Raw genomic sequence first — 13,654 nt, forward strand, 5'->3', positions numbered from 1 at the left:
TACACAGGAATTAAACAGTGTTTATTGAAACAAAGCTCCCCCCATTTAAAGACCTGCTTCTGGTTAACGTCAGTACAAACAAACCCAAAGAAACTGAACATACAAACATACAAAGTAGGTATAGGCAGGAAATGTGTGCTAAAATCAGTCAAAACCCCATAGTATTAATTGAAGAGAAAACTAAAGCAATGCTTTGTAGTTGCCTAGATTTCCCTGGGGGATGGAGAGTCAATGCTTATCTGCCTTCCTCAGAAGAGACAATTTTGATTAATATCAGACCCATCTGACTCAGTCTATTAAACCCTGAAGGAAGGATATTCTTCAGATATAAGAGATATGTCTTTGATTAATAATTCTATCATATTGCCATTCCAAGCATTAACAACTGCATGGCACCTGTGGAAAGAGAAAGCCTTTGAATTCTATGCAGAGGAACTAACTTGCGCTAATAGACCTGTTCTCCTTCGTCCATACCTGAAAGCTGCGAGTCTTCCTCCTACCCTCTGCTGAACAAGTCCAAGTGTCAAGGTTGTCACTACTTTCTTGCAAAGGAGACACAATAGTTACATAATTCAGCTTTACATATAGTTAGAAAGCAAAAAAGTTACTTCAGATGTTCTGAGTAGTTTGTCTAAAGGCCCCGGCAATCTGTCGAGAGATTCCTCTTCAGAGCTGTCACAACAGTCTATCCATTAGAGTGTACTCTTACCTACCAGGGCACATCTTCAGAGAAATGCATTAAATCACTCAGCCCACTACCATGCACGGTGTAACTAATGCCAAGTTGTCACACACAGGGTGGGGGGATTGGGGGGGAAAAAAACTCAGTGTAATATCATCTACTGTGTGTTTCCTGGAAGTTCTAGCTTCGATCCGTCGACACACACCTCCTCCTCACCCTAGCTGAGCATTTCTCCTGATGCTTGCAATCAGCCTCTTGCTGTACTCTCTGTAGTTCACAGGTTTGACCTCCATTGCTGTAGCCTTAATACGAGACTCATCCTGTGAAAAAGAAAGGTGGCACCTGAGAGAAGAACGTGGCATTCGGTTCCAATCTCCTCCAGCCCCAGAACTTCCTGTTCTAACCCTCTCAGGGTTAGAATCATAGAATGGTCTGGGTTGGAAGGGACCCCAAGGATCATAGAGCTCCAACCCCCCTGCCACAGGCAGGGACACCAACCTCCAGGCCTGGATCTACACAAGGCTGCCCAGGGCCCCATCCAACCTGGCCTTGAACACCTCCAGGGACAGGGAGGTGTTAGCTGGGAGGGCAGACTCGACTCCCAGAGCAGCTATGTTGTTTTTATTTGAAACAAGCCAGGCTTGATGAACCCAAAAAGGGAGAAGTGTTAGTGACAGAGTATCCCTCCTTCAGGGCTCAGGACTGACAGTATTTGTGTGAGAAGTATCTCTGGAAGCTCCTTCTTGCAAAAGTTAAAGAGGAGAAAGCCACCTCTTATGGAGACAAGTCAATCTACAAGCCTCATGCTACACGATTTGCCTTCTGGGGAATACTTACATTGTAAGTCTCCAGTTTTACTCTGATCCTGAACTCGTACGTGTTGAAGTTTGCATTTTGGAACACTTCTTCAAAGGCTTGCTCATTCTGAGAGAAGGACAAAAGACAGATATCAGCTGTGGACACTCCAGGGTTCCGGTAGTACCATGAACTTTCAGAACAGCCCATCGTTTGCTGACGTTGGCAAAACAGTGGAACTAACTGGATCATATAGGCAGAGCTGAATCTTCACATTTTAGATGCCAAAACCCATAACTGAAAGTTTTTTTAAGAAAAAGTTTAGCTCAAGGTGAAAATGTTTTCACCACCTAAACAAAATAACATACAGTTGCACCAGACCTGCAGCCAAGTGTAAAGAATGAAATCACTATTAATCTACATGAGATTTACTGGCTGCTTAACTGGCTAATTCTGATGTTCTGCTATGATCACAAATACTGACAGAGTTAACTATCTCTGTATTAATTGTCTTATTAGGCATTCTGTTTCTCTGCATAGCCATCAAGGCTGTATGTATCCTTCACATCCTGACACAGACCTCTTTAAGAGGATGCTCCATAAAGAAGTGGATGCATATTTTCAACATGCTTTTATAACCATTAGAAGACTCTGTCATATTTATAACATAAGCTGCTTCTAATTACCATATGAACACTAAACATCATCATTTATAACAGACAATTTGTCAAAACAGGAGGGGAAAAAAAAGCAGACAAGTTGTGGAGACCGTGGAAAAGAAAAAGTTTTATTTTTGTAAAAATTAGTTGTAAAAATCTTTGCTGACATTCCCCCAAAATCCCGCAGCCCCACGCTGCTACAGACAAGTCATTATTAATGCATTTATCTACCAGATGCACTTGACTTGATCAGTCACTCCAGCAGCAGAGAGAGCATCTGATCTGGAATTGAACCCACCTCAGTTTCACTCTTATTCCAAGCGTTACATCTGCTGTTTTTAAATGTGCACAGCGCTATTTTACACTACACAGTGATTCTCCTAAGGTTTAGGAAAGCACAACAAATGAAGGTGAACAGGAGTAGCTAGTTTCACAGACTGCAGAATTTAGGCATATCCTTCCTGAATATTAACACCCCCCCCCTTCTTCTGACCATCACATGGATTAGAGGATAAGAAAACTCGCTTAATAAGGCATTTGGCTTCTGTTTCCTGCTCTGCCACAGCCTATGCTAACCATTTGTGAGTGGAAAATGCTGTTAGCATACCAGTCAGTGCTATCCTACATGATCTCCTTCAGTACCAAGCAGAGCAGAGCAGGAGATGAAGAGCCATGCACACGTAGCTACGCTTCGCGCGGTCACCGCCCCTACGTGGGCTCAATACACGGTGAGCAGCAGAAAGACTTCCACCAGCTTCACAGGGCACTGCACCAGGTCTTCAGAGAAAAACCACTAAGAAAACCTTACTGAAACTGCACCAAGTGCCATTTATAAAGGCTCATAAAAGTGTCAAATCAAAAACAATCTCTCCTGGAACATAAAGCATTCCCACTCCAGGGCTCATTCCATATTATGCTCCATTTTCTATCCTCAGCCATTTCCATTAGGCAGGTCTTGAAAAGACATTACATGTTTGTACTGTTACACAAAACCTGCAGTCTCTCCTTCCCCACCCAGCGCTCCTCAGCATTAGAAGCAGCTAAGAAATTTTGTTTGAACTCTAGCAGAGATTAAGCATGACTGAAGAAAGAAAAATATTGACAAGTTAAGAATGTCTGAAAATGGAAATGCAAGAGTGCAAGCACATCTAATTAGAACACCCTAGCAATGCATCTCCCTACAGAGCCATCACATCACAAAAGCTTCACATCCCAGAACCACAGGCTCTGTACATACCTTAGACAGCCAGGACATTTCCAAAACCCATTCTTGTATGTAAACAAGAGGAAACCTAGTCCCAGTTTGCAGAAGCTGATGATGTCTACAACAGCATATCAGGACAATCAGGACTACAGCCTCAACAGTCTCTCCCATTTCACTTCAGTCCCACGGCCAAGCAATGGGTTAACCACCAGCTGGAGCCCTAGTATCACCCAGCCTTAGCTTGGGAGCACAGCAACACTAGGATGCAAGTCAGGAGCTTATTATGCTTTACACGTAACTTAAAGCAAAACAAACTCACTGTTTTCACATAGTAGACAATTAAAAAAAATAAATAATCAGGAAAAGATTATTTTGGTTGGAAGAATCACAGAATCACAGAATCACAGAATCACAGAATCTTAGGGGTTGGAAGGGACCTCAAGAGATCATCGGGTCCAACCCCCCTGCCAAAGCAGGCTCCCTATCTCATATTACACAGATAGGCATCCAGACGAGACTTGAATATCTCCAGAGAAGGAGACTCAACCACCTCCCTGGGCAGCCTATTCCACTGCTCTGACACCCTTACTGTGAAAAAGTTCTTCCGCATGTTGGTGCGGAACTTCCTATGCTCCAGCTTACAGCCATTGCCCCTAGTCCTGTCCCCACAGAGACAGAAGAAAGGAAGCATGTAGTGGCAGAGGAAGGAAAATACTCTCAGGGTTTAATGACTTACAACCTTAAAAACCTGTTCTAACCTGCCAAAAAAAGATCATTTAGCCATCTCTGCCAATGACCTGTTTCACAAGTCATGGTTTTCATATGACCCACAAAGTTTCTGATGATGTTGGGTGGGGAAAAAAGCGCCTTTGGAAACGGGCTGACACACATCAGCTCAAAAAGCTTCCTGCCTACTTACAAAGACACATACAAAGTGTTCTGGAACTTTTTGGTTTTGTAAACAAATTTTTGGAACGCATTAGGATAATGTTGTTAGCTTTCATGGCTACAACAGGGGTTTTTTTTTTTCCCCCTCCAGATTCTTCCAAACTAGGTACAGTGATAAAACAGTCTGTCCTTTCTGTTGGAGTCAACATGTGTCAGAGCTGTCAGCCCTCTAAAGGCTGTAGTACTATCTGCAAGTAACCAGCTGTGTCTCGAGGTCCAGGTGATAAGGACAGGCCGATTTCCAGCTTGTAACAGCCAGAAGAGCTGGGAGGTAGACAGACTGACTGTGGGAGCAAACTATGGGGGAAACCAGGCAAATCTCTATTCTCCAGGCAGATGGCCTGTGGAAAATAATCCTGAGGAGAGTAAACACGTCCCTGCCAAGAACTTCAGACTAGGGAGAAGCAATGATTTTTGAACTTTTACAAGTTCAGTAAGAACTTAGTGAAGACAGTGAAGTCCAACATCTGGAGAACAGACTTGGGCTGCCAGGCCCCTGAACTGACCTACCATCCAGACAAAGGGCAGGATCAAATTCTTGCCATGTGAAGAATATCCCTTTCTTTCCTATGGCACTTTTGTATTTGTTTGAATTATGCTGGTCATTTCCACAGGCAACTAACTATGGGAGCATAACCCACTGCCCTTGCCACCTCTGCTGACTTGGGGGTGCCATACACGTGCACACAGGGGTAAGATCGTGCTCTCTGATGGGTCTGCTCTAGGTGTTCCACACACACTGTACATCTTTGGCTGAGCTGCCTCCAAATTCAACATCACAAGAACATTTCCTTACCAGGAGAATAAAGAAGAGGGGAAAAAAAAAAACCAACCAAGAAGTTTCAGGGCAGCCAACAACAAGCTGTGTGAAACATAGTTCAACTTCTAGCCATTTACTAAAAACACAGTAAGCTAATTGACTGACCTTTTCCTTCAGCTCTCCCAGGAAATTTGCCTTTTGCCCAAGAATGAATTCTGCTGACTCTTGGAAACAAGTCACCCACTGGTACTCGAGACAGTCTGCAATGGTCACCTAAAAACCAAAACAAAACCCAAAAGGTTATTTCACCCTGTTTCCTGTTGCTCAAGGAAGACAAAACAAAGTACAAAAGAAAAAACCCTATTTCACAGCTACAGATTTTACATTTCCAGTAACTCTCAGAGCCCTACGTACCGCAGGTACTTTCCACCACCAAGGATGGCAGGCAGTGACTTAAACTATGTTTTTTTTTAAGCTCCACAGAACATCACAGTAACCTAATGCAAGGAAATATTGACAATATGTTGTGTCACAGGAAGAGGCCAACAAGGTCACAGTGGTACATGCTGGATGTCCACCTCTGTTCTGCTGTCCTTGATGAGCTGTGAGCCCAGAACAACCACCACCAAGAGGGACAGCAGCAAGACTGTAAACTGCATTTGCTTTGTACACACCCAAGTACTTGAACACAAACACATGTAGTAAATACTACGTTATGAGGAAACTATCAAAACATTCAAGGACAAGACAGCAGAGTTAAAAGATCAAGCACCAGCCTCACATGCACCTCCTGACTGCTCTGACAATTAGGAATGGGGAAAATGGGAGACACACTGTTCTGAAGGCCGTGATCGTACCCTCATTATTCCCTTTATATTTTATGAGAATGATTCTGCTATGTAAAGTAGTTCGTGCATTCCTAGAAGTTAGCTGCTAGAAATTATTCAGAAGCAGTTTGTTTTAGTGAGACTGCAGGGATAGCTCCCTTCTCTCTGCATGCCCACCTGGCACAGCATTTCTAAGGAGATACAACTCTGACTTATAATGTAAACCAGAGAAAGGTTCAACGTTTAGGGTGTAAGCAGGCATCACCAAAATAATCCTCAGGCAACTTTCTGAAGCAGGCTCCATTAAAGCATGAGACAGAACAATACCTACCCCAAAAAAATAAATGTACTAAATATAGGTAGCAGCTGTAAAAGTGCAATTACTGCTCTCCAGAAATGCCATTTTACTTCAGTTTATCTTCACTACTGAAGAGGCGTAGGCCATCTGTACTCTGCACTGCATAGTACACTTGGAAACCAGAATCAACTGAGCTAGCATCAACTTTTTGGCAAAGAGAAAGGACTTTAATTGGAGCACTAGGAAAACAAACTGCTAATCAGCTCAATGAAACCTCCCTCGCTCAGGTACAGCGTACAAGCCAATTTAAATACCCTCTAAATCCACGGGGCATCACAGCCAGACAAACTCCACTAACACCCCGTTCTCTCCAAAGATTCCTGGTTGGGCCATCCAAGGGAAAGAGGGAGAACCGTGCTGCCTTCTCCTTTTACTCACCAGCAGCATCATGCGGTACTTGAAGTTGGGGAACTCCCGGTCGCACTTCTCACAACGGTACAGTCCGTTTTGTTGGTCTATCACTTTCTTGTTGCAATCCTGAGAGGGACAAGCCTGGTACATACAGTTCTCCTTGCGCAGATGTACGACTGTGCCCACACAACTAAAATAATCCGCCTAGGAGAGTGAGTGTGCAACATTAGCCTCAAAATACTCACTGTTTTCCAATTCTGAATTAACGACAAAAGCCAGGCACCCATACTTGGATATTCAGGATTAGAAAGCTTAACAGCTATGGATTATTGGGAAACTGTAAGTCAACCTCTCTGTTGCAATCATTTTCAGGCTTCCATTATGTTAAATAAAGGCCCTACAGCAAGATTATTTTGTGTTTCCATTGCAGGAAACTCCAATTGCTAGGTTTTTCTTTAGATAAAGCATATTTGCTTCTCCATTGTGTTTGCTCAAATCTCCCACTTTTTCACAGGATTAAGACTCTGCACTTTCCAATGCTTCTTTTGGGAGCCAATGCAAAAATGAAGAAAGCCTACTGTGTAGTATTACAGATAAGCATTTGATTAAACTATAGCCTACAGAACAAAATACTCACTCACCATACTAAAATAATCATCCTAATGGTTTAATACCATGGTCAAGTCTCTCAACAGATAAGGAGAGGTTGCTTAAGAAGCATGTGCAAAATCCCTCACAGAAAATACCTGAATTACAGGTGAAGTTGTGGGGTTGCTCCTTAGACAAAAGTTCTTGTGTATCCTGAATGGCTTAGCACTTAAGTTTGGGGGAAAAAAGTATTAAAAATAAGTCAAGAAGCAGTATAGACCTAGAGACAGTACTGAACTGGAATGCCAGAGACCTAGGCTTTGTTCCTAGCTTTTCAATTGACCAAGAATGCACCCTTGAAAACCACTTCTTCCTAATGCACCTGTTTCTCCCAGAACAGTTTGTGCTATTTATATAACCATCTTTGGGGTGAAGTCCTCCACCTCACCCCATTTATAGAAGGCTTAGAATTCTCTTGCAAACATAGTATGTTGCAACATCAACAAGCTTTAATTTATTTGGGGGAAAAAAAAGTATTATTTACTAGCATAAGTTCTGACAGAGTAAGGACAAGCTGCTCAACAATGGGGCTACTTCCACAAGCAGAACAGCTGCATAAAGTCTGTGTTTTTATTTTCTCCTCAATACACAAAGCTTCTACCCACTGGTCACGTTTTACCTTATCTCCTTGTCCCAAGTTCTCAGATTTGGCTTCAAACAAAGTTTTCCAATTGGTGTTGGCCCCAGATGCTGACCCACCCCTTGCATCAGAGATGGAGGCACCTTCCAGAAGCTGCCCTTCAGAGTCAAACCTGGAAGCACAAAGATGCCTTCCTATTTTTGGATAGCAGACCACACAGACTTATCAAAAGGCAACATTTAGTTTCACATAGTTAATACAGGAGGGATTTTTTTTTTATCAACCATTGCAAAGGAAACAATTACAGTAATTTGTGTATATTGCAAACAAAAATAGCATTTCGGAATAAGTTAATAGTCCAACTTAATTAGCACAGTATTTTATAAACCCACAAAAGGAGGACAGCTTTGTTCTATATAACTGCAATTTGTTTGCCAGCTAGTGGTCAAACCACGCACTGCATGCTTCTTAAAGGCAGTCAGATAACAAGATTTAAGGGCATCAAGATATTTCCATAATTAAAATTAAATTACATGGTACCATTATCTTCACAGCAGCTTCGAAAGAAAAAAGCAAATAGCATTGAACAGATTATGCTTCCTCTGTTAAAAGAAGAAAGCAGTGCTTTTCAGCAGAAGGTTTTACTTCCATCCCATTCTGGTGGGTTTTGTGATTTGAGAAACACACCACCAAGACTCACAAAATGAAAATTCAAGTGTGACACTAACAGCTAAGACCTACAATAATTTTACCTTCAACAACCCTCTGAAGTATGGGAGAGCCACAGCACAATGACAAAGGGAAAATGCCATTATATTTGGGTGATTTAACTGGAACCTGAAACCCCAGGATTCAGGAATCTGATGCTGTTGGCACTTAACCCCATTCGCACACAGACCCTCACCATATCAGCAGTTACAGCAGACAATGTAAGGACTACCTACAGTAGAAGCAACAAGAAATCACTTTGTTTTCATGACAACATTGTTTTGCCATCTGAAAAACATCCCATTATGAAGAGACACTGGCAGAAGTCAGCAGAGTCCCTCCAGTCCATGCTAACAGTGTGCCTATCAGATTACTCGTGATGGAAAAAGCCCGTGGGGAAAAAATAATTGTTCTCTCAGACAAAGCCTCAGAAAGTGGAGCTGGTCAAGTCTGATTTCATGCTGCCTTCCAAGGCTTTGGGTCAGCATACACGACTCCTATTTCAGTTTTTCAAGGTGTGTCATGGAATTATAAGTTTTTGAATCAAATAACTTTAAAAGGACAGCTTTTCAGGCTCTAGTGCTTTCAAGGAAGAGAAGTTTCTATGACCCTGGAACCCATATTCTCTGCTACCTTTCTTCAGTAGCTTACAGACTGCTCAAGTACAGAGAGACAGAATAAAACAAATGCTCTGCAGCAGGCTGGAATGAATCAACATAAACACACACTCATACCATCCTCGGAGCTTAAAAGCCTCTGGGCTATCAGGGTTGATGACAACTGTACTTGAGGACAGGACAGACAGGCTTCTACCACCGAAATCGGAGACTCTGGCTCCTTTGATGGCTATAACAGGTTGTCTAGAACCATCAAACTGTTCAGCCTGCATGTGTGATAAAACAGAAAACATCAGTAGCAAGATAAAGGTACTGAACTTGCAGTCATAAGTCCCAGATCACAACGAGAGAGCACATCTGCATAAAGCTATCTTACTGTATTTAGAAGGTAACGTTTTCAAGTGTTATCACTAGGAGTTTAAGAAAAGGCAGCTAACAATTAAAGCTGAAATCCAGCACCCCATTTCCCCAGGAACCAGAGAATCCTTAAGTCACACCACTGGTTTGGAAAAAAAGGATTGGTTCCTTCCATGAGGAGTTTTACACAAGGATTTTAGAAAGGGAGGTGTGTTATAGGAATGGAGGTTTCTCTAAGTAGGACGAAATTTGGTCAGATTAAACTCTTCTGGAGATGAAACAACTCCCTTGTCTTGATGGAGCCAATCATGTCTGTTGTCCTACAGCTTGAAGAGTAGAAGTGTAGGTATGCTGACCAGACACTTCTGCTCGACTCTCCATTTTCTGTTTTTAATCTCATAAAGCTGCTTTAATGCCGTTCAATTGCCATCAGTTTGTTATCTGAGTAAAGCCTGACACTAACAGAACCTCTTGGCATGAGAAAGGTTTTGAAAAGTATAGATTTTCTGGGCCCCACACCACTTAGCAAGCAAGGGGAGGATCATGTGCTTAAAGATTACAAACAAGCTGGAGTTAGCAGTACCATTCCCTGCATCCGCAAGATGCAAAAAGAACACAAAACATATCCTGGCAGTTAGGGCAATAACTTCTAAAGGAGACACAGATTCTAACCCTAACTGTTCTAGCTGCAGGCTGTAATAAGTCACTTCCCTTTATTGCTTGCTGCTGTCTCCACTCCACAAGCAAACAGATTTAACTTTGTGAAGTGCAGACCCTGCTCTCTGTCTGAAGAGTTATGCCAGGAGCTGATTACTAGTAGCCTCTCCTAGAACCACTTGGTTCAACCTCAAAACTTCAGTTTGCTTCTTTTATATCAACAGATGGTTAATGATGTTTAGCTACCTACAGTATCAGTGCACTTGATCATTTAGCCATAAAGCATCACTGTCAAGCTGGCAGGATCACTCCCATTTTATAGAGTAGAGCATAAATCCCTAAGTATCTACAACACCGGTGGAAAACAAAGTAGCCTGTTAAAAGGATAAAGCAGCAGTTTACTGCAACTACTCAAATTTTCAACTCCAAGGCTCTGATGCTTTAAACTCCAAGTCTGAGACAGAGGCTCTTAACCACCTGTTTAAGCAGCATTTTATGCAGGGTAACACATATCCCACCCCACTCATCTCATTTGAGACAGCCGTAGCCACTGGGCTGTTCTGTAATCAAACTGCAACTCGTACCCTTCCCTAAACCAGAAGCCTGCTAGCTTTAGTCTTTGGGCTTGAGACATTATGTCTGCAGTTGTTCAGAACATATTAGTCAGATCATGTCAGCAGTTTGTCAGAGAAAGGTTAAGAACATCACACCTGAATGAAACCAGACAGTCTTTCGCCTTCTCTCTGCCCCTGATCCTCAAACACCCAGGACTCTGTCTCAGTGCTATGCCCATCTCAGATGACAACAGCACACTCATTTCCTCACCCTACACAAAGGAACCTTTGGCTAAGAACAGGTAAGAGAGCACATACCTCATTTCCCCATAGCGTAGCTGTCACCAGTTTCCCTGATGTATCCATCAGATGCACATTCCTCTTTGATACCTCCCTGTTGTTAGCTTTCACTGTAATTTTAGTGACATCTTCATAGCTCTTACAAATTCCAATTACATCTGAAAAAGTTACAATTTAGTTACTCAAGGGTCACAAGCGGGGAATACAAGATCACAGGAGAAGAATTCAATCCTGGCATCAGATTTTTACCTTGTATCCTGGCTCCCTATTCAAATCAAATCTGATATGGAAATTAAGTGTATTATGGTAGGAATGCTCCACTACAGAACTCTTCAGTGCTTTAATTTTGTTGACGAACTCATTAAGATATTCATGAATGCAAGCCTCACCACATTAGTGAGATCAAGGCATTGTACTATCTTTTCCCATCACACTCTGTCAAAGGAATGTCGCCCTGATCCCTTGTTTAAGCAACAAGTCTCTCAGGCAAGGGGTTTCAAAGTGACTGCAGCACAAAGGAGCACCTGGCTAGTGCCTTTGCTGTAGCCCCATGGCTGTAAACTGCAACTTCAACAAGTCCACATATTTGGGTAGGAAGAGCTAACACAATCCCCTCTGTGCTCCCTCAGAAGACACCATTTTTAATATTACAGATCTACCTTTAAAATTCCCAGCTGAATGCCTCTGAATCACAGGCATCTTGTGCCTGTGAAACCTGAGAACCCTCGCCCCCACCCAAGCCTCTGATTTTTCCGGAGTACTCTGCCCAACAAATTACAGAAAAACAAACCTTCAATAACTTCACAAAGCAAGCCAAAACAGTCATGCAACTTGGACTTGAATGCAATGAATTATGCCAAAATCACTACAGAGATAATTAGATAGTGAAAGAAAGCAAGACCATGGAAGGTATGACACGCACACGTGCTGAGCAAGGACATTTCCCCCCCACCCCCCAGCCCTTTTCTATGAAAAACAATGATCATAGTACAGTAAAAAAAAATATCATTTACTGTTGTTAAGTTTGAGGCAAAATTATTATATATCATTAGCAAAACAGGGCAAACACAACTTAACAGGAAAACTACCTGAGGCAATTTTAATGGAAATCATCACGGAAAACTTGATTTAAAGAGATCAGAGCACTTGAAGCATTGTATGCCCACTACATCCCCAGTATTCAGGACAAAAATAAGACTTCAAAGCTTTACAGTGTGGCATTTTGCTATTTAGACTGACCAACAATTGCGTCTTTGGGTGTGTTCTCCAAGTCTGAGATGGATACAAACTCAAACTGAACAGATGGAAGATGCTGGGCATCATCACAGGGCACAACTGAAGTCTCATTAGTGAATGTAATCTCATAGTCATTCTTAACAGCTGTATATTGCTTGTTAGCAGTCTTCAAATTGCCTTTGGTAAAATAATATACCTACAGGAGAAAGCAATGAAACAGAGGATGTTATCAGAAGTCAGACAGAGAAAATAGATTGCCTTCACCTTTAAAAATCCTTGCTATGCTGAAGTTCCTCTTTCCTAGCTCATGTCAGTCTGTGAAAGCACAATGCTACCATACCTTGTTCAATTCAATGAGTGGAAAGAACTTGTCTGCTTGATCATTGAACGCAGTGGCTCTAATCTCACCCTGCAGGGAAACAGGAGAACCGGTCAGAGCTGAAATTTGGCGTAAAGAAAGTAAATAAAAAGAAGTATTTGCAATGTTAAGCAGCATCAGTTCAACAGACACAGCGTGGTCTGCCAGGCTAGCTCCAGGCATGTGAAAAACAAACAATTCTCACATTTGCAGTTGTAGCTAAAACAACATATTCCACACCTGACCATCAAATTTCACATTCAAGCATCATTAGTCTATCTAGAGCTTCAGAACAAAATGGGTAAGAACTCCAGATAGATATCTATCATACACACACTTCTGAAAAGGAACTTATAAACCCAGTACTAATTGCTGTTACATTAAATAAAATAAATAACCCAAACAGATCAGGCAGCTCCACAAGTCAGGACACAGTATATTGCGTTATCTCCCACTCACACAAAATATTAAGTCTTCAAGTAAGAATTAGTAACAATTACAAACTCATCAGATATAAATATTGGTGGGGTTTTTAAAAATTTGAGTATAGAGAGTATGCAGAGCAAACAAATGACTGATGACAACATGTTACATTATTAACCTCACATTTTATACCCAACATCATCTAGCAGAATCTTGTTTGTTTTCACGACAGAAGGCTGTAATTTAATAAGGGGTTTGACAAACTGAAAGTTTAGTTAGATTAACCAGCTACCATTCCCCAAACAAACCACAGATGAGATTTTCTAGTATTACAATAATTTGTACTCCGATTTCCTCATGAAAATGAAGCCTTTTAACTTGGAGGCACTGCTCCTCTCAATCCCTGGTTTGGAACATGTAGCTAAGGCAGGATGAGACCTCATTCTCAGTCTACAGGAAACCACCAGGAACCTCAGCATTCGGTTGTCAGCTTCTATAAAGAGCTGTATTTTGAAGCTGCAAAATTTAGTCACACACTATAGACTTTGATGAAAAATAATCAGTAATGCTATACATTTAAGTCTTCATTCTGGATAAAAACTGGGTCGTTGATGCTCAACTTCATGAACACA

At 41.8% G+C, this 13,654-nt stretch overlaps 1 protein-coding gene across 1 annotated transcript in view; it reads right to left on the reverse strand.

The window, feature by feature from the left end:
• RPA1 (replication protein A1) overlaps positions 1–13,654 on the reverse strand; it is a 23,802-nt gene continuing 10,148 nt past the window's right edge. Inside the window, exons 9-17 of the mRNA XM_084273026.1 lie at positions 12,582–12,650; positions 12,245–12,437; positions 11,024–11,163; positions 9,255–9,403; positions 7,852–7,984; positions 6,612–6,788; positions 5,214–5,321; positions 1,520–1,606; positions 1–1,002 (exon numbers count right to left, since the gene is read on the reverse strand). Coding sequence (XP_084129152.1) covers positions 895–1,002; positions 1,520–1,606; positions 5,214–5,321; positions 6,612–6,788; positions 7,852–7,984; positions 9,255–9,403; positions 11,024–11,163; positions 12,245–12,437; positions 12,582–12,650 — 1,164 coding nt within the window. The 3' untranslated portion in view covers positions 1–894. The remainder of the gene's footprint in view (positions 1,003–1,519; positions 1,607–5,213; positions 5,322–6,611; positions 6,789–7,851; positions 7,985–9,254; positions 9,404–11,023; positions 11,164–12,244; positions 12,438–12,581; positions 12,651–13,654) is intronic.

Source organism: Gallinula chloropus, assembly GCF_964237585.1.
Source record: "Gallinula chloropus genome assembly, chromosome: 19".
In the NCBI taxonomy this organism is placed as follows: Eukaryota; Metazoa; Chordata; class Aves; order Gruiformes; family Rallidae; genus Gallinula; species Gallinula chloropus.